Below are 27518 nucleotides of genomic sequence, written 5' to 3' on the forward strand. Positions count from 1 at the left end.
GAAAACCTACCCACCAAAGCAAACTTCTTTTCTTTCTTAACAACCATTGGGAAGATAAAAGAAGGCCTAGCAGAGGTGAAAAAAAGACTTCTCTGACCTAGGAGATAGGGTCGCATTCTTGGAAGAAAACATCGAGCAAATAAATAACAGTGACCTGCAAAATCGTGCTGCAACCATTCAAGACTCCATGCTACACCAAATGCAATCACATATTGAAGACCTTGACAATAGAGGACGCCATAGTAACATCAGAATAAGAGGCATATCTGAAAAGATAACTGCAAACTCAATACCATAGCACCTGCAGGGCCTCTTTAAATCACTCCTTCAAGATGCCAATACCCCTAACCTACCCTTGGAACGGGCTCACAGGGCACTTAAGCCGAAAACACCGGATGACAAGCCCCCCAGGGACATCATACTTAAGTTCCAGCTCTACACAGATAAAGAGAAAATCATGAGTGCCGCAAGGAAGGACAGGCAAATATTGTATGAAGGAGATGGTCTTCAAATATATGCAGACTTAAGCCCAATAACACTGGACAAGCGAAGGGAAGCTAAGTACCTTACAACACATCTGCAGGGCCTCAAGATCCCCTACAGATGGGGATTCCCGTTCTGCATCAAAGTAATCTCGGGCTCCCAAGTTGCTATCTATAGATCTCCGGATGATCTTGAGCAATACTGCAAGCAATTGAACATACCGCAACCGAAACCTCCCTCCCTAAACTAGCCTATCGATAATGGAGATTTGACAAGGCCTGGCAACCCAAAGCCACAACGATCAAGCTGGACGAAAGTGAATAGAAAGATACCCAGTTTGACCTCCGGCTCGACATCCACTTTACAAACTGGTTACAAACTATTACACACTGCAGGTTGTACTCTTAAATTATACACCACACTTATCTCACTACTGTACCTATCAGAGCCCGCTGCGATTGGTACATGCCATACCCCTATATAATACTGGTTCATCTGAATCCCCTGAGCAGACCCTTTAAACCACTTATTTAGTCATGGCCAATGGTAAATTCAAACTTGCAACACAAAACGTTAAGGGCTTAAATTCCCCACAAAAAGATCAATAGCCCTCAACTGGTTCCACAAACAGAAAAGTGAAATCATTTTCGTACAAGAAACCCACTTCTTGCAACAGTCTGAACCAAAGTTTACCACTAAACACTACCCGCTAGGTTATTTTAATTCACATGCAGATAGGAAAAGAAATTGAGTGAGCATATTATTCCATAACTCCCTGCCCTTTAATTTGCACTCCAAACACACTGACAAGGACGGCCGATATCTGATACTGGTTGGGGACCTCTTTCACAAACCCATCACGCTCGTAAACATATACGCCCCCAATACAGGACAAGCACAATTTTTCAGAACTCTCTCTAAAGAGATATTGGGAATATCAAAAGGTACAGTCATCTTGGCGGGGGACTTCAACGTTGCACTTAACCCCTCTTTGGATCATTCCAAAGCAAACATTTCACACACCCCTAGTTCCCTTAAAGGGCCATAATATGCAAATGTTTAAACACATGAAAGTGATGCAGTATAGCTGTAAAAAGCTGACTAGCAAATATCCCCTGAACATCTCTAAGTAAAAAAGAAAGATATTTTACCTCAAAAGTTTCTCAGTAGCCACATCCCATTGTAAAGGACTTCTAAGCAGCAAATTAGTATGTCTGTCCCGGGACAGCGGAAGGAGCGAGCTTACGTGCACTCTCATCTTATTTCCCTATTAAGCTTAAGGAAGTTTACAATGAAATCTCATGAGAGTTAATTGAAATCTCATGAGATCACAGTAAAAAAGTTCATGACCTCAGCACTGCTGATGCTGATTGGCTGCTGTTCATTTCTTCATTTTTTTTATTTATTTTTTTTACCTGCTGCTGAGCAGCAGTTGAGTATAACTTTTTACACAGAACTTACTCTGCTGAGCTGAGGAAATTGTGAGGTAAAATATCTTCCTTTTTTACATAGAGATGCTCAGGTGATATTTTCCTGTCAGCTTTTTACAGTTATACTGCATCAGTTTCAAGTGATTTAGCATATGAGTATTATGTCCCTTTAAGGTGATCGCGCAGTGTTTACGCTCTGTTACACTCCTAGATGCGTGGAGAAACCAGCACCCGGCCCAAAAAACGTTCACCTTCTTTTCCAATCCAAACAAAACTCACTCTAGACTACATTACGTTTGTATAGATCAACTAAGTTTACCTCTTGTTCAAGATTCAGACATTAGCCCCACACCATGGTCAGATCCCTCTTCGGTGTCGGTGGACCTAGAATGGCCAGACTGTCCTTCCTCGGACATCGTCTGGAGATTAGATAACACACTCTTACTTCAACCCCACATAACAGATAAAATAGCCCAGGCACTGCGCGAGTATTTTCAACACAACGATACTGACCAAACCTCACCACAAACAACATGGGAAGCCCACAAGGCGGTAATTAGGGGAGAATTCCTCAAACAAAAGTATATTTTACTTAAAACATATAAGGCAGAATATAACAAGTTATTGAGCCAATTTTGTGAGGCTGAGCTTGTTCACATGAGCAACCCCTCAAGTGACACAAATACCAATAACCTCCTAGCAGCAAGACAAAACCTAAATAATTTGTTAAACAAAGAAGCGCATAGAAAGGCCTACTATCTTAAAAAAATTATACTTTACCGAGGGCAATAAAGCTGGTACTCTACTAGCCAGATCTCTTAAAAAACAGACATATGCAAGCTATATCCACAAAATGACCAAGACAGACAATACGGTCACTTTTGACTGTAGAGAAATAGCAAACACTTTCAACACCTACTATACTGGTCTCTATAACATCCCCAAGACAGATCAATATCTCGAGAGGGCTCGACTCCCAGTGATCCCAGAAACTATATCTAAATCCCTAGAGGACCCAATTGATAATAGGGAAATATTAGAAGCAATTTAAAAGTATACCCACGCAAAAAATCCCAGTGCCAGACGGGTTTACTAATCTCTATTATAAACCATTTAGACAAATACTAACACCGCATTTAGCTAAAATGTTTAATACATTAGATCAGGAAGGACACTTCTCGCCACAACAATTTCGGTGATCCATAAACAGGGCGAACCAGCAAACAACCCAAGCAATTATCGCCCTATATAGCTACTAAACGGTGATATAATTTTTGAAATTTTTTTTTATAGCGAGAAGACTTAATCCCATTATGCCCTCCATAATTCATGTTGACCAAGCTGGCTTTGTGCCGCGCAGGGAGACCAGGGACAACACTATCAGAGCTTTACGCCTGATAGAATATGCTCACGCAACCCATGGTCCTGGTCTTCACTGATGCGGAGAAAGCCTTTGACAGGCTGAATTTGCTTTTGAGGAAAAAATTATTAAAAGAATATTCCATCTTGGGGGCGTGTCCGAACGGTGTACCTAGCCAGTCGCACTTACTGTCAGCTTTGTAATATTTTTCTTTAATCCGCCGATTTTAGAGCCTTTAACAGCAAATCCTGCTACACCACTCAACAAACTATTGTTACCCAACATAAGGGGTCCATATTCCAACTTTCATTTGCTGTTTTCATGAAAACGGGCCACAGTTCGGAAGCTTAATGCCTAATCCATAGGTAGCGACCCCCCTGGCTCCTCCGGGTTACCAGTGCTGGCAGCAGGTGACTGCCTTACTGACCTAAGCAACATTGCACAGCTCAGCATATCGCTACAAAATTCACAACATAACTAATCTTTATAAACTACCGGATAGCAGACTATTCCAAAATGGCGACCGCTTGGGAGATGGAGCTGGAACAGGAACTAGATCTGCGTTTCGCTAGATTGGACAGTTTGCTTAAGAAGATATACCAAAGATTACCTTCTCAGGTCCCCACAGAGAACACTGGCCACAGGCATTCACATACAGACACGTCAGTCCAGTGCTTTACAACGCCTGGAAATAAAGATGGCAACCAGAGGGGAGCACTAATGGAGGAGAGACTTTCCCTTATACCAGTCCTACCAACGCAACGGGGTGATCAAGCATTAACCAACGCCTCCCAAGAGACCGACTACCATCCCTACGGCAGAGAAAAAGCTCTGGCTGGTTCTACTTTACAGGCTGCGCTGAAGGGCCCAGGCGTGGCTGAAAGACAATCAATGACATACCTCATGGCTGCACAGATCTTCCTCGTTCCTGGTGAACCAGCTGGGACCATGCCTAGTGAGAGGAAATATCTTGACCAGGGGATGAGTACAACAGATCATGAACTGCGTCACCGCAATGCCCAATCACCATCAGCACCTCGTGGGAGAGGGACAATTACAGCGACAAAAAGTATCAACAGCATATCAGCCGCAACTTTACGATACTCTCCGCACAGCAAGCCTGGTGAGGGGAGAGAATTTGACCCGGAGATAACCGTCACTGCTTTATAAATGAATTATTAAAATGTTCGATCACCATCAGCACCATGTGCAATTGAGATAGCTATACCAAATAATACTATTGACGGCAACTCAGTCGCAACTTCACGGAACTTCCCGCAATTTTCAATAACAAAAACCAAGCCAACTATAAGACTTGATATAGGTTGAAGAGAATTTTGGACTAAACATCATTAATTAGATACTCTTTTAATAATATAGCATTTCCACATGCAAGTTTTGTTCAATGCGTGTCTTACTCAGTTATTTGTTGCTCTACAATGTTAAATTTATACTGCATAACGTACTTCAAATGCTTCCTCATTACTGATATCCCCCTCAGCCCGTGGAAAATGCATGAATAATGTTTGTGTTTGTAAACGTTTGTTCCAGAGCTGCCGTATTTAGTAGCAGCTCTCCTTTAATAATTATGCATATATCTCCATATTTACATGTCTACATTATGGTTGTATTTGAACCACAGGGCGCAATCAGGGGATCCTGTTCACATATACATATATATAGGTGTTGGTATGGGAGTGAATTCCTAGTTACAAACAAGTGAACATATATAAGCAGATATATACCTAACTTAATACCTTACCTATAACATACTGGCAACCCTTTACTTCATACTTAGAATTAGTGCCCTCATAATTTATAAGGTGGAATAGCACACTATACACTAATAGTAAATGCTGCCACATAAAATCAGCAACCTTCAAACATCTAACTTAGCAGACACAACACCCATGCAATACAGTCACATGGTAGAAAGGTTAATAGTGGATATACAAACCACAATAACTATGGATCATATCCTAACCATAACAATTATGGTTCACATCCATACCATAAATCGGGTACCAATCATAACACACAACAGAACTATTACACACATCAAAATCGTGAATTTAGAACTAATAGATTGGATAGTAATAGTGGATATAATTATAGAGTTTCGAATTACAAGCCCAGAGACACTAGAACAGAGAACAATAGTTTCAACCATTATCCTCAATGGAGAAGGAGAGATTCACACAGAGATAATAGGAATCAAGCACAAGATTCTGGCATAAATAGAAATCAACAACCTTTAGCAGGAATATCCACAAATAACAGATTTGAGCCTCTAGTGGATAGCAAAGACACGTATTTAGCAGTATGGGATACAAGGGGAGCAAGACCAAAAGAGAGCTCTGCTAAAAATCAACATTTTTTAGGAGAAGGAGAGGGGTTAAATCCCCTCAAACAAAATCAGGGAGACATGAGAATAAGACCAATAAAAAGATCTCTAGAAAGGGAAGAAGAGGAAATAGAGGAGGAAAGGCAATACAGACTAACAGGGCGACCAAGGAGAGATTAAAACAAACTAAAAGTGAAATATTTAATTTAGCAGGTATTGACCTTGATTCAAATGATATTGGTCTTTTACAAAAAGGACTCAAGTTTGCACCAAAGACTAGGCCAAATAAGTTTGAAATGTACATAGATGTACATAAATTTGTACGAAAATTAACTTTACAGCGGTATTATTTCAAAAATCCAGAAATTAAAACTACTCAGAATGCCCAGTACATTGAATCTAGGAACTTTAAATATACTTAAAAGCCTAGCAAATGAGAATACAGCATCTCCAATTTTAACAGATAATTGTCAAGATGATTTATTACATTTGTCAGTATATGAATCAGAACCTAATATACAACATTCTGCTTTTAAAGGGAAATCTAGTTTTAATCCCATAGGATCACAAGGTGATCAAGTTGCAATGTTCTCCAAACTAGTACTTAGGGATATTGAGGATACTTTTAGTGCAAATGATAACTGCCTCAATAAATATAATGATAATCTAACTACCCTGGAAAGGAAGTCCTTGCAGAAATTAAATAATAATAAAGATATAGTCATTCGTTCTGCGGACAAAGGTGGAGGTATAGTTATACAACGTAGAGAAGACTATATAAAAGAAGCGAATAATATTTTAAATGATTTTAATACTTATAAATTGTTAACATGGGACCCAACTCAAAATTATATTAAAGAGCTAAATAAGATTTTGAACAAAGCAAAGGAAGAGGGTATTCTGAATAATGATGAATTTAAATTTTTAACCAGTCAACAACCGAATATTTCTATATTTTATCACCTCCCAAAAGTGCACAAGGACCCTATTAATCCTCCTGGGAGGCCCATAATTTCAGGTCTGGGTTCTATCAGTGAGAACCTTTCGAAATATGTTGACTATTATCTCCAACCCCTGGTTAAAAATACCAGAGCATATTTTAAGGACACTACAGCTGTAATTAAGGAATACGAAGGCCTAAAATGGGAAGAGGATATGTGGTGGATAAGTTGTGATGTGTCGTCACTTTACACATGCATTCCCCATAACAAAGGTTTAAGGAAAGTTAAGGAACAATTAGATAACTGGCAAATTCCATCACATCATATTAATTTTTTGGTAGAGTGTATGAAGTTTATTCTGCAACATAATTATTTTACCTTTGAACATAAATTCTATCTCCAATTACAGGGAACAGCAATGGGGACAACTTTCGCCCCCTCATATGCTAACCTGTATGTTAATGCCTTTGAACAGGAATTTATTTGGAATAATAATCCTTTTACTAATAATATAATTAAATATGGGAGATACATAGATGATGTTTTAATTTTATGGAGGGGGGACGAGATTTTAATTGACAGTTTTATAAAGTACATAAACAATAATGATTATAACTTAAATTTTACTAAAGCTCATTCTAACACACAAATTGAATTTTTGGACCTAATTCTATATAAAGATAAGGATAGCAAAATTGCAGTAAAATTTTTTTTAGGAAATCAACAGATAGGAACAGTTTCATTCAAGCCAAAAGTGCACATAAGAAAAGCTGGATCCAAAATGTTCCTTATAGCCAGTTTTTACGTTTGAGAAGAAACTGTACATATTTGGAGGATTTTACAGCAGAAGCGGAAATTTTGACAAATAAATTTATAGAGAAAGGGTATAGCGAGGAAGTTATTAATCAAGCTAAAGATAAAGCTCTTGCAAAAGAAAGAAGTTCATTTTTTAATAAAGAAGAAAGATATAATGATCAAGCCATCTGTACTAAAATACACAATGAGTTAATGACAACCCTTTCAGCAAACACTAAACCCATTCGTTTCATTACCACCTACAATGAGGGATCTAAAAAATTAGAAAAAATAATACAGAAACACTGGCCCCTCCTAGTAACTGATCCCTGTTTAAGAACAAGAATAAATGAGAAACCAGTGTTCACATACAAGAAAGGAAAAAGTCTTAAGAACATATTAGCGCCCAGTAAGCTAAGAGAGATTAAACAACAGAAAGGAGTCAACATCTCTACCACTGAGAATTGGTTGACTACCTGGCAAGGTACGTTTAAATGCGGTAAAGCAAGGTGTAATATGTGTGCACACGTAGATAAATCTCCCACTTTTTCTAATTCAGAATTGACAGAAACCTTTAACATTATAGGTAGGAAGAATTGTGACTGTACCTATGTAGTTTATCTAATACATTGTGGGTGTGGCATGCTTTTATGTAGGTCGCACCAAAAGGAAAATCAAACGAAGAATTAATGAGCACATCTATAATATTAAAGAGAAATTGCTGACACATAGTGTACCCAAACATTTCCTTGAACATCATGGTAGTAATCCAAAATCTCTAAAAGTACAGGTGATAGATTGGGTTCCACCAAATAAACCCAATAGGTTACTAGATCTAAGAAGGTTGGAAACTAAATGGATTTACAAGTTGAAAACACTACAACCATTAGGGTTGAATATCGACATAGATGTAGCTGCATATATGTAATCTTTATATAGATATAACATAATATAATATTAATATTAATGAACTATTTATAAATTTTATCCAGTATCATTTTAGTAATCTGTTGTTAGGTTTATGGCCTTGTATGGAGATCTTATCAAATTCAGGGCATTCCACTTTAATGTTTTATAATTATATTTATTTGTATGAAATTTTCAATCAACATGTGGTTTTTAATATCTTCAAATAATTTATCTAACGACTGTATCAATTTTATTATATTGCACTTTTTTGTATTCGGTTTTTATAAATATTTATAATAGATTTTTATTATGTTCCTCGTTTTCGAATATACCGCTATTGCAGTCTAACTATGTCAATGTGAGTTATATGGAAGTTAGTTTTCGTATACTTTTCTTTCTAGTTTTAGGAAACACAATTTCACTAAATTATGGTTTTAATGTTTTATCTAAAGACTGATAAAATTGTATATATTTGTAATCTAATATCCTTGCAGAAGAAACATTTACCACTGCTTTCTCTTTTTTCCTTTTTCTGTTACAGACTTTCCACCAATCAAACGGGTAGGATACGACACACCCGCAGCAGGCCCCGGAAAAGGGGTGTGCCTAACAAATATGGACATTTAAAAAGCTGAAAAGCGCCAATTCTGAATAGTACTCTTTCACCTCTTGATAAAGCCCGACCGAAGTTCGGGGGAAACGCGTCGAGGATTCTAGGACATTGCTCCTGGTCTGTTCTTGTGTGTGGACAGTCATCGCGGTAGTACGTAAGGGCAGTCCGGACGCCTTGTACTTACCTAGAACGGCTGACAGGAACGGTTTGTCATCTCTGCTCCAGCGCACACAAAGAATTTGTATACAGGCTCATATTATTTTTAAATCTTGTAAGTGCAACATTATAAGTTGCGTGTGTGTTTTAATATAATAAAATCTTCACTTGAATCGTGCCCTGGTGCGCTTCTGTTTCTTTCTTCTTTTTCATGTGAGTAGAATGTTTTTCCTTTTTTTTTTTTATAGCAAATATATGTCATAGCCAATCCACACATAATAGGGCAGAAGTTTCCCAATAGGTTTACACTTATATGGTTCTAACCTAGCAGCTAGCGGCCGGAGCAGCAGGGGGACCAACAGCCTATAGGATGCCACCTTTTACCTAGAAATATAAGGCACATTTTAACTGTTCCTTTTGACTAAACATAATTATATTAAAGTGAATGCTATAATGATGTTATCCCTACTCAACAAAAGCTGGAATAGTATTATGCTCTGCTCCAAATATATTTAGGAAATTATTAGATCACTGGTGGTCCCCTCAACTAGTCAGGAGATGAAAAATTACCCTTTCAAGGACGGATAGCTGACCGAACCCATCTAAGTGAGCACAACAATCTAAAAGTGGTAGTTAGCCTATTTTCTTTTTCTTAATAGGTTTTTTCTTTTATCCCGCATAACATTACTTTAAACTTGGTAAGCGGGTATGCATAAAAGATGTGCCTAGTTCTGGCCCATGTATCTCCACCGGTAGTTATGTAATTGAAATGTTGTCTTCTCCTCTAGATGTAGTTCCTCTGTGTTACTATATGATTAGCTTATGGACTCAAAAACAAAAAGAAGAATGCTGTTTCTAATGGACAAAGATATGCTGTAAATATCTGATAATCTGTCATTTTTCTGCAATGTGTATAGGTTATTTTCTCTCAATAAAAATGTAAAAATAAAAAATAAATAAAAAAAAATTATATATATATATTCCATCTTTACTCTACGCCCACAGCAAGTGTGAGAGTGAATGGAGTTTTGTCCCAGGGCTTTTCGATACGCAACGGTACTAGGCAGGGATGCCCGCTTTTCCCTCTATTACTTGTATTAACAATGGAAGCGTTGGCATCCCATATCAGGAACAACCCGAATATTGCTGGACTTAAAATAGGACCGAACAAATACAAAATATCGATGTTTGCAGATGATGTCTTATTGACAATCTCATCCCCATTTGATTCCACACCTCCTATTAGAAGAATAACAACTTCGGTAACCTAATTTCTCAATCAATAAACAGAAATCCGAAGTCCTTAATATAACTCAGCCAGGGAACGAATTTAAAAGTCTCCAGCAAATCTGCCCATACAAAGCACATTCTGGTAAACTAAAATACCTAGGCATACAACTAACCCCTCAGATAACAAAACTTTACGACTATAACTATAAATCCCTACTCAACTCTACCCAGCATACTTTGCTTACATGGCAGGACAGACCACTCTCTTGGTGGGGAAGAATGCAATCCATCAAGATGACCATACTCCCCAGAATACTTTATATACTCCAAACTATACCAATTTCACTCCCTAAATCCTATCTCCTGCAATTGCAAAAACTTATCAATACCTTTGTATGGGGTAAAACTCGCACTCATAAATGCAGCAACTATGTATAGACCGCATGCGGGGGGAGGATTGGGAGTCCCTATACTTGAGTCCTACTATAAAGCTATAATACTACTACAACAGAACAGATATTAGATTGGCACAATAAAGAAGAAGATAAGGCTTGGACTTCCCTGGACTCACAGATTTTTAAAACCCCAAGACCTGGTGCTTTAGGCTGGATGTCTAAAAGCATACGGCCCACATTATGTTATAAGTCACAATTATATAGACACATATTTGGTAACTGGGATCATTTGGTCTTAAATACACCAAAAATGTCCACCCCTTACTCCCCACTGACCCCAATATCTCCAAATATGGAGCTTATGGGAGGATATGAATCAACGGGGAAAACAGTGGTAACATGGGATATCTCCTATACAGTCCCGATCATTGAAACTTTAGAGCAGGGGGAAACTAAAATCATGAACGGACCTCCATAACGTATTAAACGGGACATTTACCTCTTGGTTCAAACATTCACAATTAAAGGGACTCTGAACCCATTTTTTTTCTTTCATGATTCAGATAGAGCATGCAATTTTAAGCAACTTTCTAATATCCTCCTATTATAATTTTTTCTTCGTTCTCTTGATATCTTTATTTGAAAAAGAAGGCATCTAAAAACTTTTTTTTATTCAGAACTCTGGACAGCACTTATTCATTGGTGGATGAATTTATCCACCAATCAGCAAGGATAACCCAGGTTGTTCACCAAAAATGGGCCGGCATCTAAACTTACATTCTTGCATTTCAAATAAATATACCAAGAGAATGAAGAAAATTTGATAATAGGAGTACATTAGAAAGTTGCTTAAAATTTGGGTTCAGTGTCCCTTTAAACCACTTTATACAACACAACCACCTTAAGCAAAATCTCACTAAAACCCCAACACCCTTCGAACATCTGTGCCTTTCGGTTACACTCCCCAGGGGATCTCTTTCGATATCCAAAAAGATATTAGACATGGCAAGCCAAACTCCACTCCCTCTTTACACAACACAATGGCAGCAGGAGATAGGTACACAACTAGACAAAACTGACTGGACCAACATATACCGAAACACTTGCAGATCCTCCACATCTGCTCACTTACTAGAGCTAAACTTTAAAGTCCTTCTCTGCTAGTACTGGACGCCTACTAGGCTTCACAAAATCTACCCCCATTCTTCCCCACTGTGCTGGAGACAATGCAAAGACACGGGTAGCATGTTACACATGTGGTGGAAGTGTCCCAAACTCTCTGCTTTTTGGAAAGCGATAGAACACACACTAAAAATATTACTCGGACAGGACTTCACTTTAACACCTGAAATTGCATTACTGAATAAAAGCACTAACTGTAGATGCAGAATACGTTCCTTTCTAACACAGATGTGCCTAGATAGTGCAAAACTCCTAATAGCGTGACACTGGAAGTCTACATTTGTACCCACACACCATTTGTGGAGGGAACAAATAAATTAAACCCTCCCATTAGAACAATATGGCTTTTATAAACTGAATAAACTCCCCCTATTTCTAGAGGCTAAATTTTACTGGGAATCTTTAGACAAACCAAGCCTCAACCCGGACCCACCTCTCTGAAAGACCAATACTGACAGTTACAGATAGTAAATAAGTAACCATGCCCTTCACTTACAATGGAAACCATTACCCCATCACACGCACCAAATTCTTTAAATTTTGAATGTATTTATCTTATGAGACATCTATCTTGTCTTGTGGAAAGCATTGTTTGATGTTCAATATTTTATTGTTTAATAGTGTTATTTATATAAAAAAAAAAAGAGTATTGGCATGCGCAACTGTCATACACCTGGGTCGATTGTATTACCAGATGTCTTATTTTCTTATGTTGCCAGACATGTATACCCTTGATGATGACTACTCCGAATCTACCCTATGTAACTTTGAACAATGTCAAATGTTTTGCATGACATGTTGTAAACCAAGGCTCTCTACAATAATAAAAATTATAAATAAAAAAAATTATCATAAGAAGTCTAGGCAAAACACAGATAGAAACCTTTACCAATAGATGGCAGAAATTTATCCCAGAAGTACTAGCCCAAGATATTAAACAGAGTATAGAGATAGTTGGGTATAAGTATACGTTGTGGAAAGAAACACACAGCTATTTTGTTAATATGTCATACATGACCTCCAAGTTACTTGCTAAGTGGGATAAAAACTTTAAGGGGGATTGTTTGTACTGACACGCTCCCCAAGCGGACATCCTCCATTGCTTCTGGTACTGTGCAAGGATCTGTCAGTTCTGGAAAATCGTCTCCTTCTGGTTTAAGTTTTTTAACCAGACGGTGTCCTTTACCCCTGCTAGTAGTTTTTGTATTCTTCCAAGGCAATTTGTAAAGGAAGAACACTCTTTAATTATAACAGCAATACAGATAGCAAGGAATTTAATTATGCAACATTGAAAAGCAAAAAACATCCCAGTATCGCTGAATTTGGTCAAAAAATGAACACCCAGTTAATCATAGAGCAAATGAATGTTGAGCCAAAGAATGAAAGACAATTTAAAGATTTTATTATAAAATGGTCAAAAATCATTAGAGCCCAAACGCCAGACATGCAAACGGAAATCCTTAAAACTTTCTTTAAAAGCAGGATATGTATTCCCTGGGGATTTTCAGAATTATAAATAGCTTCTAGTGATCTTGATAGTCCAGGAGGAAGTTCCCATCTCTCTCTCATTTTATATATATATATATATATATATATATATATATATATATATATATATATATATATATATATATATATATATATATATATATATATATATATATATATATATATATACATACATACATACACACATAGACATACATAAATACATATATATGTAATTTACTAGAGATAAAAATTAAAATTCCTCTCTCTTGTCCCTTTTTTTTCTCTCCCACTGTTATGTTTTTATTTATTTTTATTATTCTAAATGGAAAAACAGACGGTTGTAGAAACTCAAGATAAGAGTAACTTAAGTTAATGTTATGGCACTTAAAAACAGACAAAGTGTAGTGTTAAATTACATTTTTACCTTGTTTCTTTTGAAATGGTATGTATTAATAGAAAAACATAATTTATGCTTACCTGATAAATTTATTTCTCTTGTGGTGTATCCAGTCCACGGATCATCCATTACTTGTGGGATATTCTCCTTCCCAACAGGAAGCTGCAAGAGGATCACCCACAGCAGAGCTGTCTATATAGCTCCTCCCCTAACTGCCACCTCCAGTCATTCGACCGAAGACAAACAAGAGAAAGGAGAAACCATAGGGTGCAGTGGTGACTGTAGTTTAAAAATAAAACATACCTGCCTTAAAATGACAGGGCGGGCCGTGGACTCGATACACCACAAGAGAAATAAATTTATCAGGTAAGCATAAATTATGTTTGCTCTTGTAAGGTGTATCCAGTCCACGGATCATCCATTACTTGTGGGATACCAATACCAAAGCTAAAGTACAAGGATGAAGGGAGGGACAAGGCAGGAACTTAAACGGAAGGTACCACTGCCTGTAAAACCTCTCTCCCAAAAATAACCTCCGAAGAAGCAAAAGTATCAAATTTATAAAACTTTGAAAAAGTATGAAGCGAAGACCAAGTCGCAGCCTTGCAAATCTGTTCAACAGAAGCCTCATTTTTAAAAGCCCATGTGGAAGCTACAGCTCTAGTAGAATAACCTGTAATCCTTTCAGGAGGCTGCTGGCCAGCAGTCTCATAAGCTAAGCGTATTATACTTCTTAGCCAAAACGAAAGAGAAGTTGCCGAAGCCTTTTGGCCTCTCCTCTGTCCAGAGTAGACAACAAACAAAGCAGATGTTTGACGAAAATCTTTAGTAGCTTTAAATAAAACTTTAACGCACGAACCACGTCAAGATTGTGTAATAGACGTTCCTTCTTTGAAGAAGGATTAGGACACAGTGACGGAACAACAATCTCCTGATTGATATTCTTATTAGATACCACTTTAGGTAAAAACCCAGGTTTGGTACGCAAAACTACCTTATCTGCATGGAAGATCAGATAAGGGGAATCATACTGTAAGGCAGATAACTCGGAAACTCTACGAGCCGAGGAAATAGCTACCAAAAACAGAACTTTCCAAGATAAAAGCTTGATATCTATGGAATGAAGAGGTTCAAACGGAACCCCTTGGAGAACTTTAAGAACAAAATTTAAACTCCATGGCGGAGCAACTGGTTTAAACACAGGCTTGATTCTAACTAAAGCCTGACAAAATGCCTGAACGTCTGGAACATCCGCCAGACGCTTGTGCAAAAGAATAGACAGAGCAGAAATCTGTCCCTTTAAGGAACTAGCTGACAATCCCTTTTCCAATCCTTCTTGGAGAAAAGATAATATCCTGGGAATCCTGACTTTACTCCATGAGTAACCCTTGGATTCACACTAATAAAGATATTTACGCCATATCTTATGATAGATTTTCCTGGTGACAGGCTTTCGTGCCTGAATTAAGGTATCAATGACTGACTCGGAGAAACCACGCTTTGATAAAATCAAGCGTTCAATCTCCAGGCAATCAGTTTCAGAGAAATTAGATTTGGATGGTTGAAAGGACCCTGAAGTAGAAGGTCCTGTCTCAGAGGCAGAGTCCATGGTGGAAGAGATGACATGTCCACTAGATCTGCATACCAAGTCCTGCGTGGCCACGCAGGTGCTATCAAAATCACTGATGCTCTCTCCTGCTTGATTTTGGCAATCAGACAAGGGAGCAGAGGAAACGGTGGAAACACATAAGCTAGGTTGAAGGACAAAGGCGCTGCTAGAGCATCTATCAGCGTTGCCTTGGGATCCCTGGACCTGGATCCGTAACAAGGAAGTTTGGCGTTCTGGTGAGACGCCATGAGATCCAGTTCTGGTTTGCTTTAACGTTGAACCAGTTGTACAAACACCTCCGGATGGAGTTCCCACTCCCCCGGATGAAAAGTCTGTCGACTTAGAAAATCCGCCTCCCAGTTCTCTACACCTGAGATATGGATAGCTGATAGGTGGCAAGAGTGAAACTCTGCCCAACGAATTATCTTTGAAACTTCCAACATCGCTAGGGAACTCCTTGTTCCCTCTTGGTGGTTGATGTAAGCCACAGTTGTGATGTTGTCCGACTGAAATCTGATGAACCTCATTGTCGCTAGCTGAGGCCAAGCTTGAAGAGCATTGAATATCGCTCTTAATTCCAGAATGTCTATTGGGAGGAGGGTCTCCTCCTGAGTCCACGATCCCTGAGCCTTCAGGGAGTTCCAGACTGCCCCCCAGCCTAGAAGGCTGGCATCTGTCGTTACTATTGTCCAATCTGGCCTGCGAAAAGTCATACCTTTGGACAGATGGACCCGAGATAGCCACCAGAGAAGAGAATCCCTGGCAAAGGGCACTATGTCCATTGCCGCTACCATTAAGCCGATTACTTCCATACACTGAGCCACCGAAGGGCGAGAAGTAGAATAAAGAACACGGCAAGAATTTAGAAGTTTTGATAACCTGGTCTCTGTCAGGTAAATCCTCATTTCTACAGAATCTATCAGAGTTCCCAGAAAGGAAACTCTTGTGAGAGGGGATAGAGAACTCTTCTCTTCGTTCACTTTCCACCCGTGCGACCTCAGAAATGCCAGAACTATGTCCGTATGAGACTTGGCAATTTGGAAATTTGACGCCTGTATCAGAATGTCGTCTAAATAAGGGGCTACTGCTATGCCCCACGGCCTTAGTACCGCCAGAAGTGACCCCAGAACCTTCGTAAAGATTCTTGGAGCTGTAGCTAACCCAAAGGGAAGAGCTAGAAACTGGTAATGCCTGTCCAGGAAGGCAAACCTGAGAAACCGATGATCTTTGTGTATCGGAATGTGAAGATAAGCATCCTTTAAATCCACTGTAGTCATGTATTGACCCTCCTGGATCATAGGTAGGATGGTACGAATAGTCTCCATCTTGAATGATGGAACCCTGAGAAATTTGTTTAGGATCTTGAGATCTAAGATTGGTCTGAAGGTTCCCTCTTTTTTGGGAACCACAAACAAATTTGAATAGAAGCCTTGTCCCTGTTCCTTCTTTGGAACTGGGTGGATCACTCCCATAACTAGGAGGTCTTGAACGCAATGTAAGAATGCCTCTCTTTTTATCTGGTTTGCAGATAATTGTGAAAGGTGAAATCTCCCTTTTGGAGGGGAAGCTTTGAAGTCCAGAAGATATCCCTGGGATACAATTTCCAACGCCCAGGGATCCTGGACATCTCTTGCCCAAGCCTGGACGAAGAGAGAAAGTCTGCCCCCTACTAGATCCGTTACCGGATCGGGGGCCAATCCTTCATGCTGTTTTAGAGGCAGCAGCAGGTTTTTTGGCCTGCTTACCTTTGTTCCAAGCCTGGTTAGGTCTCCAGACCGACTTGGACTGGGCAAAAGTTCCCTCTTGCTTTGTATTAGAGGAAGTTGATGCCGCGCTCGTCTTAAAGTTTCGAAAGGCACGACAATTAATCTGTTTGGCCCTTGATTTATTAGACCTGTCCTGAGGGAGGGCATGACCTTTTCCTCCCGTGATATCAGAAATAATCTCCTTCAAACCAGGCCCGAATAGGGTCTGCCCCTTGAAGGGAATATTAAGAAGCTTAGACTTTGAAGTGACGTCAGCTGACCATGATTTAAGCCATAGCGCCCTACGCGCCTGAATAGCAAAACCAGAATTCTTAGCCGTTAAGTTTAGTCAAATGAACAATGGCATCAGAAACAAATGAATTGGCTAGTTTAAGTGCTCTAAGCTTGTCAAGTATATCGTCCAATGGGGTCTCTACCTGTAAAGCCTCTTCCAGAGACTCAAACCAGAAGGCCGCCGCAGCAGTGACTGGGGCAATGCATGCAAGAGGCTGTAGAATAAAACCTTGTTGAATAAACATTTTCTTAAGGTAACCCTCTAACTTTTTGTCCATTGAATCCAAGAAAGCACAACTGTCCTCGACAGGGATAGTAGTACGCTTAGCTAGGGTAGAAACTGCTCCCTCAACCTTAGGGACCTTTTGCCATAAGTCCCGTGTGGCGGCATCTATTGGAAACAATTTCTTAAAAATAGGAGGGGGAGAGAACGGTACACCTGGTCTATCCCATTCCTTAGTAATAATTTCTGAAAACCTTTTAGGTATTGGAAAAACATCAGAGAAAACAGGCACTGCGTAGTATTTATCCAATCTGCACAATTTCTCTGGCACTGCAATGGTGTCGCAGTCATTCAGAGTAGCTAAAACCTCCCTGAGTAACACGCAGAGGTGTTCAAGCTTAAATTTAAATGTTGCCATATCAGAATCAGGTTGCATCATCTTCCCTGAGTCAGACACATCACCCACAGAAAGAAGCTCTCCTTCCTCAGCTTCTGCATATTGTGAGGGGGTATCAGACATAGCTACTAAAGCGTCAGAGTGCTGTGTATTTCATCTAACCCCAGAGCTGTCTCGCTTTCCTCATAACCCAGGTAGTCTGGATAATACCGCTGACAGTGTATTATCCATGACTGCCGCCATGTCTTGTAAAGTAAACGCCATGGGCGCGCTAGATGAACTTGGCGCCTCTTGAGCGTGAGTCCCTTGAGCGGGAGTCAAAGGCTCTGACACGTGGGGTGAGTTAGTTGGCATAATTTCCCCCTTGTCAGATTCCTCTGGTGATAAATCTTTTAAAGACATAATATGGTCTTTATAACTTAAAGTGAAATCAGTACATTTGGTACACATTCTAAGAGGGGGTTCCACCATGGCTTCTAAACATAATGAACAAGGAGTTTCCTCTATGTCAGACATGTTTAAACAGACTAGCAATGAGACCAGCAAGCTTGGAAAACACTTTACAGAAAGTTAACAAGCAAAAAATAAAAACGGTACTGTGCCTTTAAGAAAAATAAAAAAGGTCAGAATTTGAAAAACAGTGATAAAAAGCAGTAAATCAAACGAAATTTTTACAGTGTGTATAATAGGCTAACAGAGCATTGCACCCACTTGCAAATGGATGATTAACCCCTTAGTTTCAAAAATGGATCAAAAAAACGAAATAAACGTTTTTTAACAGTCACAACAAACTGCCACAGCTCTGCTGTGGCCCTACCTTCCCATACAATCGACTTTGGAAAGCACAAAAACCCTTCAGAGAGGTCCTAAGCATTCAGGGGACTCCTTCAGGGAAACTGGATGTCTCAGACTGCAAAATCGAATGCGCATTTAGGCGCGAAATTAGGCCCCTCCCACTCATGTATTCACAGTGAGAGGCCAAACAAAACTATCCCTAGGCCAAAATTAGCCAGCCATGTGGAAAAAACTAAGCCCCAATAAAGTTTTATCACAAATATGCATATAAAAAACGTTTAAGCAAACTTTTTATATGTCAGAAATGTGAAAAATAATAAGAGTATTACCTCTAACAGCAAGCCACACTGACGGCCGGCTGGACAAGCAGACCTTGTGGTAGGAAGGCCCTTCTGAGGTAGCCCTTCAATTTTCTATCCATTGGTTCCTTAAAGGAAGTACTGTCCTCTAAAGGAATGGTAGTTTTCTTCACTAGAGTAGAAATAGCACTGTCTACCTTGGGCACAAAACCCCATAATTCCAAACTAGAATCTGGAACAGTCTCTTAAAATTAGGAGAAAAAGGAACGCCAGGCTTATCCCACTCCTTTGATATAATCTCAAATACCAGAGAGGGAAAGAACTCAGGAGTCTTAGGTTTAGGTCAGAAATGTGAAAAATAATAAGAGTATTACCTCTAACAGCAAGCATGATACTAGTTGTTGTTAAATCACTGTAATCAGGCTTACCTCAGATAAATCCAGTATTAACAGCATTTTCTAGCATTTACATTTCTCTAGAAAAATTTAGACTGTACATACCTCAGAGCAAGATACCCTGCACGCCATTCCCCAAGCTGAAGTTACCTCTCTCTTCAGTTATGTGTGAGAACAGCAATGGATCTTAGTTACAACCTGCTAAGATCATTAGAGACCACAGGCAGACTCTTCTTCTATTTTCTGCCTGAGACCAAAATAGTACAACTCCGGTACCATTTAAAAATAATAAACTTTTGAATTGAAGAAAAACAACTAAATTACACCACATCTCTCTAACTGCTTCCATGTTTGTCGAGAGCTGCAAGAGAATGACTGGAGGTGGCAGTTAGGGGAGGAGCTATATAGACAGCTCTGCTGTGGGTGATCCTCTTGCAGCTTCCTGTTGGGAAGGAGAATATCCCACAAGTAATGGATGATCCGTGGACTGGATACACCTTACAAGAGAAATAGTTTTGTTGTGTGTTTTGCTACCATTATGCTATATCTTGGTGTAATACAACTGTCTTCACAATAAAAAATAAATAAAAAGTTTGCTGATTTCAGAAACTTAATTCTGTCCTGAATCTCCTCTATATTCAACCAAGATTAATTCAGATAGTCACACCAAAAAGCAGCCGCTCCAGCCATTGTCGCCACACTGACGGCCGGCTGGACAAGCAGACCTTGTGGTAGGAAGGCCCTTCTGAGGTAGCCCTTCAATTTTCTATCCATTGGTTCCTTAAAGGAAGTACTGTCCTCTAAAGGAATGGTAGTTTTCTTCACTAGAGTAGAAATAGCACTGTCTACCTTGGGCACAAAACCCCATAATTCCAAACTAGAATCAGGAACAGTCTCTTAAAATTAGGAGAAAAAGGAACGCCAGGCTTATCCCACTCCTTTGATATAATCTCAGATACCAGAGAGGGAAAGAACTCAGGAGTCTTAGGTTTAGGTCTGAAAATAATCTCTAACTTCTGCTGGCTTATACTGAACCTTCAGGGTTCTTAAAACCTCCTTAAGCAGGGATCTTAAAATGATCCATCTTAAATTGAAAGTTAACCTCCTCAGGCTCCTTGTCTGACTCCACCGAGGCAGAGTCAGAGGAAACTTTTCCATCTGAGTCTGAAGAGGATTTGTCTAAATCAGATTCCTGAGATTACCCAATAACCTCCGGGCTAACAATAGTAGTGCCATTAGAACTTAATATGCATGAGATTTGTTGTGCTTACTTGCAGCTGGCAGAGATGCAATAGCTTTGGTCACTACTGATTGTAGCTGAGCTTTAAACTGTGGTACAAATTTACAGAGTCTTGCCTACTCCTTTTGCGAAGATGGCTCCACAGCCATTCCCCCACGCTGTAAGGCGTCTGATCAGGGCCTGAGTAAACTCAGCGATCCAAACTTAACGGTTGGAAACATTTATTCCATGTGACGTTTCGGGGAACATGGAAGGACATACCCATCATTACACTAGATGCTATTCGGCAAACCCTATCCATGCCCCCGTCATGACGTCAGCGCTGTAAACAAGCACACACTTTGCCTTACATCAGTTACAGTTCTGTAATGGATATTACTATATTCGCCAGTAGATGTTGACTGAGCTCATGGTTGGTACAAACAAAATTGATATTGCAACATTTGTAACGCTTTATAGAAGCAAAGTGCAAGTATACTCTAATGGTGTTTATTAGAAATCACACACATTAATACTAATACTGTGATTCTTTGATGCTGCACAGCTTGTCTCCGCTCTCATGTATGTGTAATGTGAAATTGCTTGCATTTCTGGTATGCTTTGTCCCTGATTAAGCACACACTTAACTATGTATTCACTTTTATATCAGTTGCCTAATTGATAATGCACTAACTCAATATAAATTAATATTATTATGCTGTTTAATATCTAAGACCATATTGTTGCACATTTGTTGTCAATGGATCACCTATGTTGCTATGGCAACCACTTTGGCAGTTTTTTTCTACAGGGGGTAGGGGCACTTGCCTTTAAATCGAGGTTTTGTTGGTTTCACTTGTTGGTTTGATGAAGGGAATGAATGCCCTGAAACGTCACATGGAATAAATATTGTTTTACACATAAATCCAGTGCAGATTTTGTTTATGATATTAAAGTTATTCTGACACCCTGGTACTTGAATTTGAAGTTTGTGAGAGTGCATCTATGCTGCCCTTTATATATATTTTATTGTTGTGCTAGCACCATTCAAGGGCAGTACAACAGACTACAATCTATGTATATGTTCCTAATGGCATTGTCCAAAATAACATAGATATTGGATCCCAGAAATGTTATTATACTGCATAAGAATGTGCCGATTTAATAGTTGATGATACTATGATCACCTGACACATACATGAAACAAGATTGGTCTGCATTAAGTTATTGTATGTTAATGAGCCATGTGTTGCTGTAACACAAACATGAACAGCGGAGAACGGCCCGCTGACATCTGACTAGCTAGCGTTGCTGGCACACATCGCAGCTGCATGTGTAGTATATACTCCCTAGAACGCAAGGATTGATTGCAGTGAGATTGATATATACGTAGAGTTGATACAGTGAAATGCTGCTGGCACAATAAAGCCAAGGTAAGCCGTAGATAATTAGTAGATCGCATACCTCGATCCATTAATAATTGTACTGAAGATGTATTTTTGGAAACAAAATTGCATTAAAATGTGCGTGATAGCCAAATGAATAACATATATGAATACACATAGAAACGGAGTTTGTGAATGTTGTTGTGTTTATTATGTATTCTTATGTATGCTGCTGTATTCACCTGATGATAGGATTGAACCAGTTCATTTGTTTGATTCTGACTTTGTAGATGTGATGTTTACAGCGTGATAAGTCACGATATACCAAATGACATACCAAATGATTAAATATGTCCACTTGAAGTTACACTTTAACATGCTATTTAATGACATGTATAACACTATATGAGGATAAGCACAATATTACCATATTTCTGTTTTTGTTTAATTACCAAGGCAACTGTTTTGGCGCCTTTTCTTAACCCAATGAAGTGGGGCCTAAGGGTATTTATACTGCTATGTTTGCCACAGTTTTCTGGTGTGAGGAAGGGGTCTTTGAACCCCGAAATTTAACCATGTTATAATAAAAATTTTAAGAAATCCAGTCCCTCCTTTTGAACTATTTTTGACTTGGCACCCTGATTGTTGTTTATTTGTTAGTGCAGATACCTGCAGAGTGTGTGTGTGTGTATATATTTATTTTACACACACATACAAAAAATAATGCAATTTCAAAGTTCACATTGCAATGAGTAACCTAGTTTAAGGGTTTTATTTTGTGTTATGACTAACAAGTTAATTAAATTTTATCATCACTTTTATTTTTCTAAATAGACATACAGACAATTAAAGTGTGCAAAGTGTTACCTTCTGGAATGGAAGAATATAAAAGAGGCCAGAAGGATCTTTTATTTCATCAATCTGATTAGCTGTGAAAGTTTTCAAGCGTGCAGTCTTCGTTCTGAATTGACAGTTTGGTATCACACTGCAGGGAAAAAATAAAAAGTGAAACCATAAAATATAAAAATCCCATCTTATCAAACATGATATGCATTTAAACAGGTCCGGAAATTCTGAACAACGTGTAAGAAGTGAGGCTGATTATATTTAACAATAATAAACTAGACATATTGTCCATTGGTGGGTAAATTATTACTTTTTGTACACAGGTAAAGATATATATATATATATATATATATATATATATATATATATATATATATATATATATATATATATATATATATATATATATATATATATATATAGATATATATATATATATATCTGTACTCTCACTTCCAGGTAGTCAACGACCAGGGTGCTTAGTCAGGATTAAATTTTAATAGTAAAACAAACATATAGACTGCACTCACTCCAGCCCGCAATCCTGTTTGGGAAGTGGCTATGGCTTTAGGACAGCCAAACAGCTAGAACATTCCATGCTGGCCTAACGGTCCTAAAGCTCAGCGCAGTTAGGACGGCATGGAATGTCCTAACGGTGGGAAGGGGTTAATGCCATTTATATTCTGATTATATAATTGTGATATATTTCTACCTTTTTTTGCAGATCCAGATATATCCTAACTTACAAATATTTTATTTCTAATTAATTGAACCCTGACATAGAACATTGTAAGATCAAGCTGAAAGAAAATAAGACTATTAAAACATTTAGTTTTGATCCAAATATGAAAGTTTTATAAATAGTAAGATTTTTGTACCCGTCTGAGCACGTGTCCTGCTCTGGGACTGTTTCACAGTCATCATGCACAATAAAAATGATCACTAAAACAATTATAAATTTTTACTAGAGGCAGTTTTTACTAAAAGTGCACTTCAAATTAAATTTGCAATTTCTGTCCGAGGACTGGATTCTGATTTGCTTATCAGTTGAAGAAGAAGGCAGCTATGTAATAGTGGGGGGAGTTTGGCATCCATATTTACCGGGTATTAGAGTAGTTAGCGCCGCTGATTAGGACAGAAGCAAGGCGGCAAGGGAGGAGGGGTATAGTGTAGGCGGACCTCCGTTTTTTTATTTACAATATCAAAACATGTTACAGTAACTGTTGAATGTCCCTTTAAAATGAAGGTCCATTTTGATGATTTAGTGCCCGGTTTTTAATAATCCTATTAAAAACAAGGGCACTTTAATTAATCAAAATTGACATTTCACAGTTTTCTTCAAAAACTTAACTTTTAATCCTGAATGCCGCTCCAGCGATTCCCCTGGCCGTCGGAAGCCTCTGCAGACGTCAGAAATGACGAATCAGGCTTCCTCCAATCACAGCTCTCCCCCCTGGGGGAATCTTGGCCTGGTGCAACGCTGTGATTGGAGGAAGCCAGATTCGTCATTTTGGACCCGCGAAGACGGCTTCCGACGGAAGTGCTGGAGCGGCTGCCAGGATTAAAAGGTAAGTTTTTGAAGAAAACAGTGAAATGTCAATTTTGATGAATTAAAGTGCCCTTGTTTTTAATAGGTTTATTAAAAACCGTGCACCAATTCATCAAAATGGACCTTCACTTTAAAGGGACATTGTAAACTAGATTTTTCTTTGCAAAAATGTTTTGTAAATGATCCATTTATATAGCCCATCTGGGAGTGTTTTTGTAACAATGTATAGTTTTGCCTAATTTATTTATAACATTGTGCTTATTTTTATACTCCTAACCAAGCCCCAAAGTATCAGACGTAGACCCAGGACTGCAGATTATTGCTGCTATTGTTTGAGTAATCTGTTGTTTCATATGCAGGTGGGGTCTGCTCTGCTTTCCCAGCCTAACCTCATCAACAGTGCTAAACTAGGAGCTCCTAAATAAGTTTTTACTGGATTTTTAGATCAGTGTCTGTGTGTGTTCTTTTTTATAGTAGTGTCTATTACATGCAGTTTTATGAAAATTGTGCATTTAAACTTGCATGTGCACAACTTGTAGTTGGTTGTGTGTGCTTCTACCTAACACATGCTGTTTTTTCCAAAGGTTACAAACGTATGAGCACACAATATATGCACATTAATATTTATCACAGGATTTGGTCATGTTTAACAAACATATTTACAAATGCAAAAAAAAAAGTGACTGATTATTTATTTTGATAACCTATTGGATACTGGGTAAGTGGAAACCCTAACATAAAATGTACCAAAACTAAAGAACACTACTTTCTGTTAAATTAATGATGCAGCGAACACCAGCCTACCATGTGGCAAGGGCACAAGCACATTCACGCTCTCTGCACACAACAGGCAGCCAAGCATGCAGGACAAGGGTGGTTTTAAAACCCAGTTTCCATGCAAAGTTGTGTTACTCATACAAAGCTAGTTTAACGTAAATAAACATGTATCATTTTATTCTGCCTGTCGTGTATTTTACATAAACAGTTCAAAATATTTTTTTATAGTGGGGGAAAGCAGAGTCAGATGACAAGAAACTTTAATTGTTTTGGTAACGTATCTCATATCTAAAACTGTTGTTGCGCTTATTTTCTTTGTGAATTCAGTACAGTAATCACGGTCTAGCCGATAGATAAAGCATGCATCAAATTAAAATGAAAACCCACAGAATCATTTTATTAATCGGATTTTATGAACAAGTAATCTTACAAAGCCATGTCTGCATTATTACGCTTTACAGTGCTGACACCCCTTGATGATAGTACTTTTTTGTCTGCCAACCCAGTGATTTGTAAGCCATGTGAAGGATATAATACAATAGGCAATTTTTAATCGCATAGGCATCACAAATTAAATCCTTGTCTAGCCAGGCACAATGGGATGCAGTCCCCTCATATAGCTTTAGGGTTAAAAGCAACCACCCAATACAAGGCGCCTCCCCGCGCCAAAAGTGCAGTCATCGCACCTGACTTCCCCGTGGTTGTACCCGATCTTCGCGTTGTACGCCCCATTATCTAACACTAGGGTCGTCATCTTCTTTGGACCCCCGAAATCTGGGACCTCAGTGGTAAACACATTACCAAACCGGCGTCGCTTGACTCGCTGCATTGTGGGATGCTGGAGGACTGCACACTGCTGCTTCGTGTGTGTGTGTGCTTCTGAACTTAGTTTGCCGCACAGTGAGAGATATGACCTCAGTGTCAGTGCCTAAATATTCACTCCCTGTGACTAACGCGGGAGGTGGGTGTGTTTTGTACTTTCTTCCTTCCCTTCCTTTTTTCCTTGAATAACTTATTATTTACTTACCCAGTTCCCCTATTTTCGTTCAAGGTTTGTTTCAGTTTTTACAGTAACACTGTTTTAAGGCAAACATAAATAAGAAAGAAACAGAGCAGTTAAAATGAACGTCTTTAAATTATCAGTTACTTTTTAATATAAAAAACAAGGCTGCTTAAAGGGACAGTCTACACCAGAATTGTTATTGTTTTAAAAGTTAGATAATCCCTTTATTACCCATGCCCCAGTTTTGCATAACCACCCTAGTTATATTAATATATGTTTTACCTCTGTGATTACCTTATATCTAAGCCTCTGCAGACTGCCCCCTTACCTCAGTGCTTTTGACAGACATGCCATTTAGCCAATCAGTGCAGGCTCCTAAATAACTCCACGGGAGTGAGCATAATGGTATCTATATGACACACATGAACTAGTACTGTCTAGGGAACAAATCAAATTTAAAGGGACAGTCTAGTCAAAATTAAACTTTCATGATTCAGATAGGGCATGCAATTTTAAACAACTTTCCCATTTACTTTTATCATCAAATTTGCTTTGTTTCCTTGGTGGTCTTTTTGAAAAGTTAAACCTAGGTAGGCTCAAACTGATTTCTAAACCGTTGAAAACCGCCTCTCAGCTCAGAGCATTTTTAAAGTTTTTCACAGTTAGACAGTACTAGTTCATGTGTGTCACATCGATAACATTGTGCTCACTCCCGTGGAGTTATTTATGAGTCTGCAGTGAGTGTCTAAACTGCCTGTCTGTCAAAAGCACAGAGGTAAGAGGGCAGTCTGCAGAGGCATAGATACAAGGTAGTCACAGAGGTAATAGTGTTGGTTATGCATTACTAAACTTGGTGCAGCATGGAGATTAGGTTTCCTTCTAATAGGACAACTGTGTTTACACAATAGCTGACGTATCCTATGCTAAGGGGTTAATCTATAGCCAAATGCCTCCCCTCTAATAGGTGAAATTAACCATAGTTTGCATACCCTGTACACCAGCTGTCATTTTTAAACTAAGGTTATAATCTATAGCCAAATGCCTCCTGGAGTGAGGCAAGCAGTAATAGCGCCAATAGTCGCTGCAACATATAGGGTACGTTGTGTCATTAAAGGGGCATGTACTATAACATTTTCCGCCTTAAATTAGTTCCCAATTATTCATTTTACTTGCTATGTTTACTGATAGCTCCTTCACATTTATGTTGTCATTTGAAATAGCTTATTTTGCTTGTGAAAACCACAACCTATACTAAG

The 27518-nt window shown here is 38.7% G+C and overlaps 1 protein-coding gene across 1 annotated transcript in view; it reads right to left on the minus strand.

Moving 5' to 3' along the window:
- Positions 1-26149, minus strand: part of ACTR6 (actin related protein 6) — a 154756-nt gene extending 128607 nt beyond the window's left edge. Inside the window, exons 1-2 of the mRNA XM_053717004.1 lie at positions 25946-26149; positions 22955-23072 (exon numbers count right to left, since the gene is read on the minus strand). Coding sequence (XP_053572979.1) covers positions 22955-23072; positions 25946-26088 — 261 coding nt within the window. The 5' untranslated portion in view covers positions 26089-26149. The remainder of the gene's footprint in view (positions 1-22954; positions 23073-25945) is intronic.
- Between the last annotated feature and the right edge of the window lie 1369 nt (positions 26150-27518).

Source organism: Bombina bombina, chromosome 6, assembly GCF_027579735.1.
Source record: "Bombina bombina isolate aBomBom1 chromosome 6, aBomBom1.pri, whole genome shotgun sequence".
Lineage (NCBI taxonomy): Eukaryota > Metazoa > Chordata > Amphibia > Anura > Bombinatoridae > Bombina > Bombina bombina.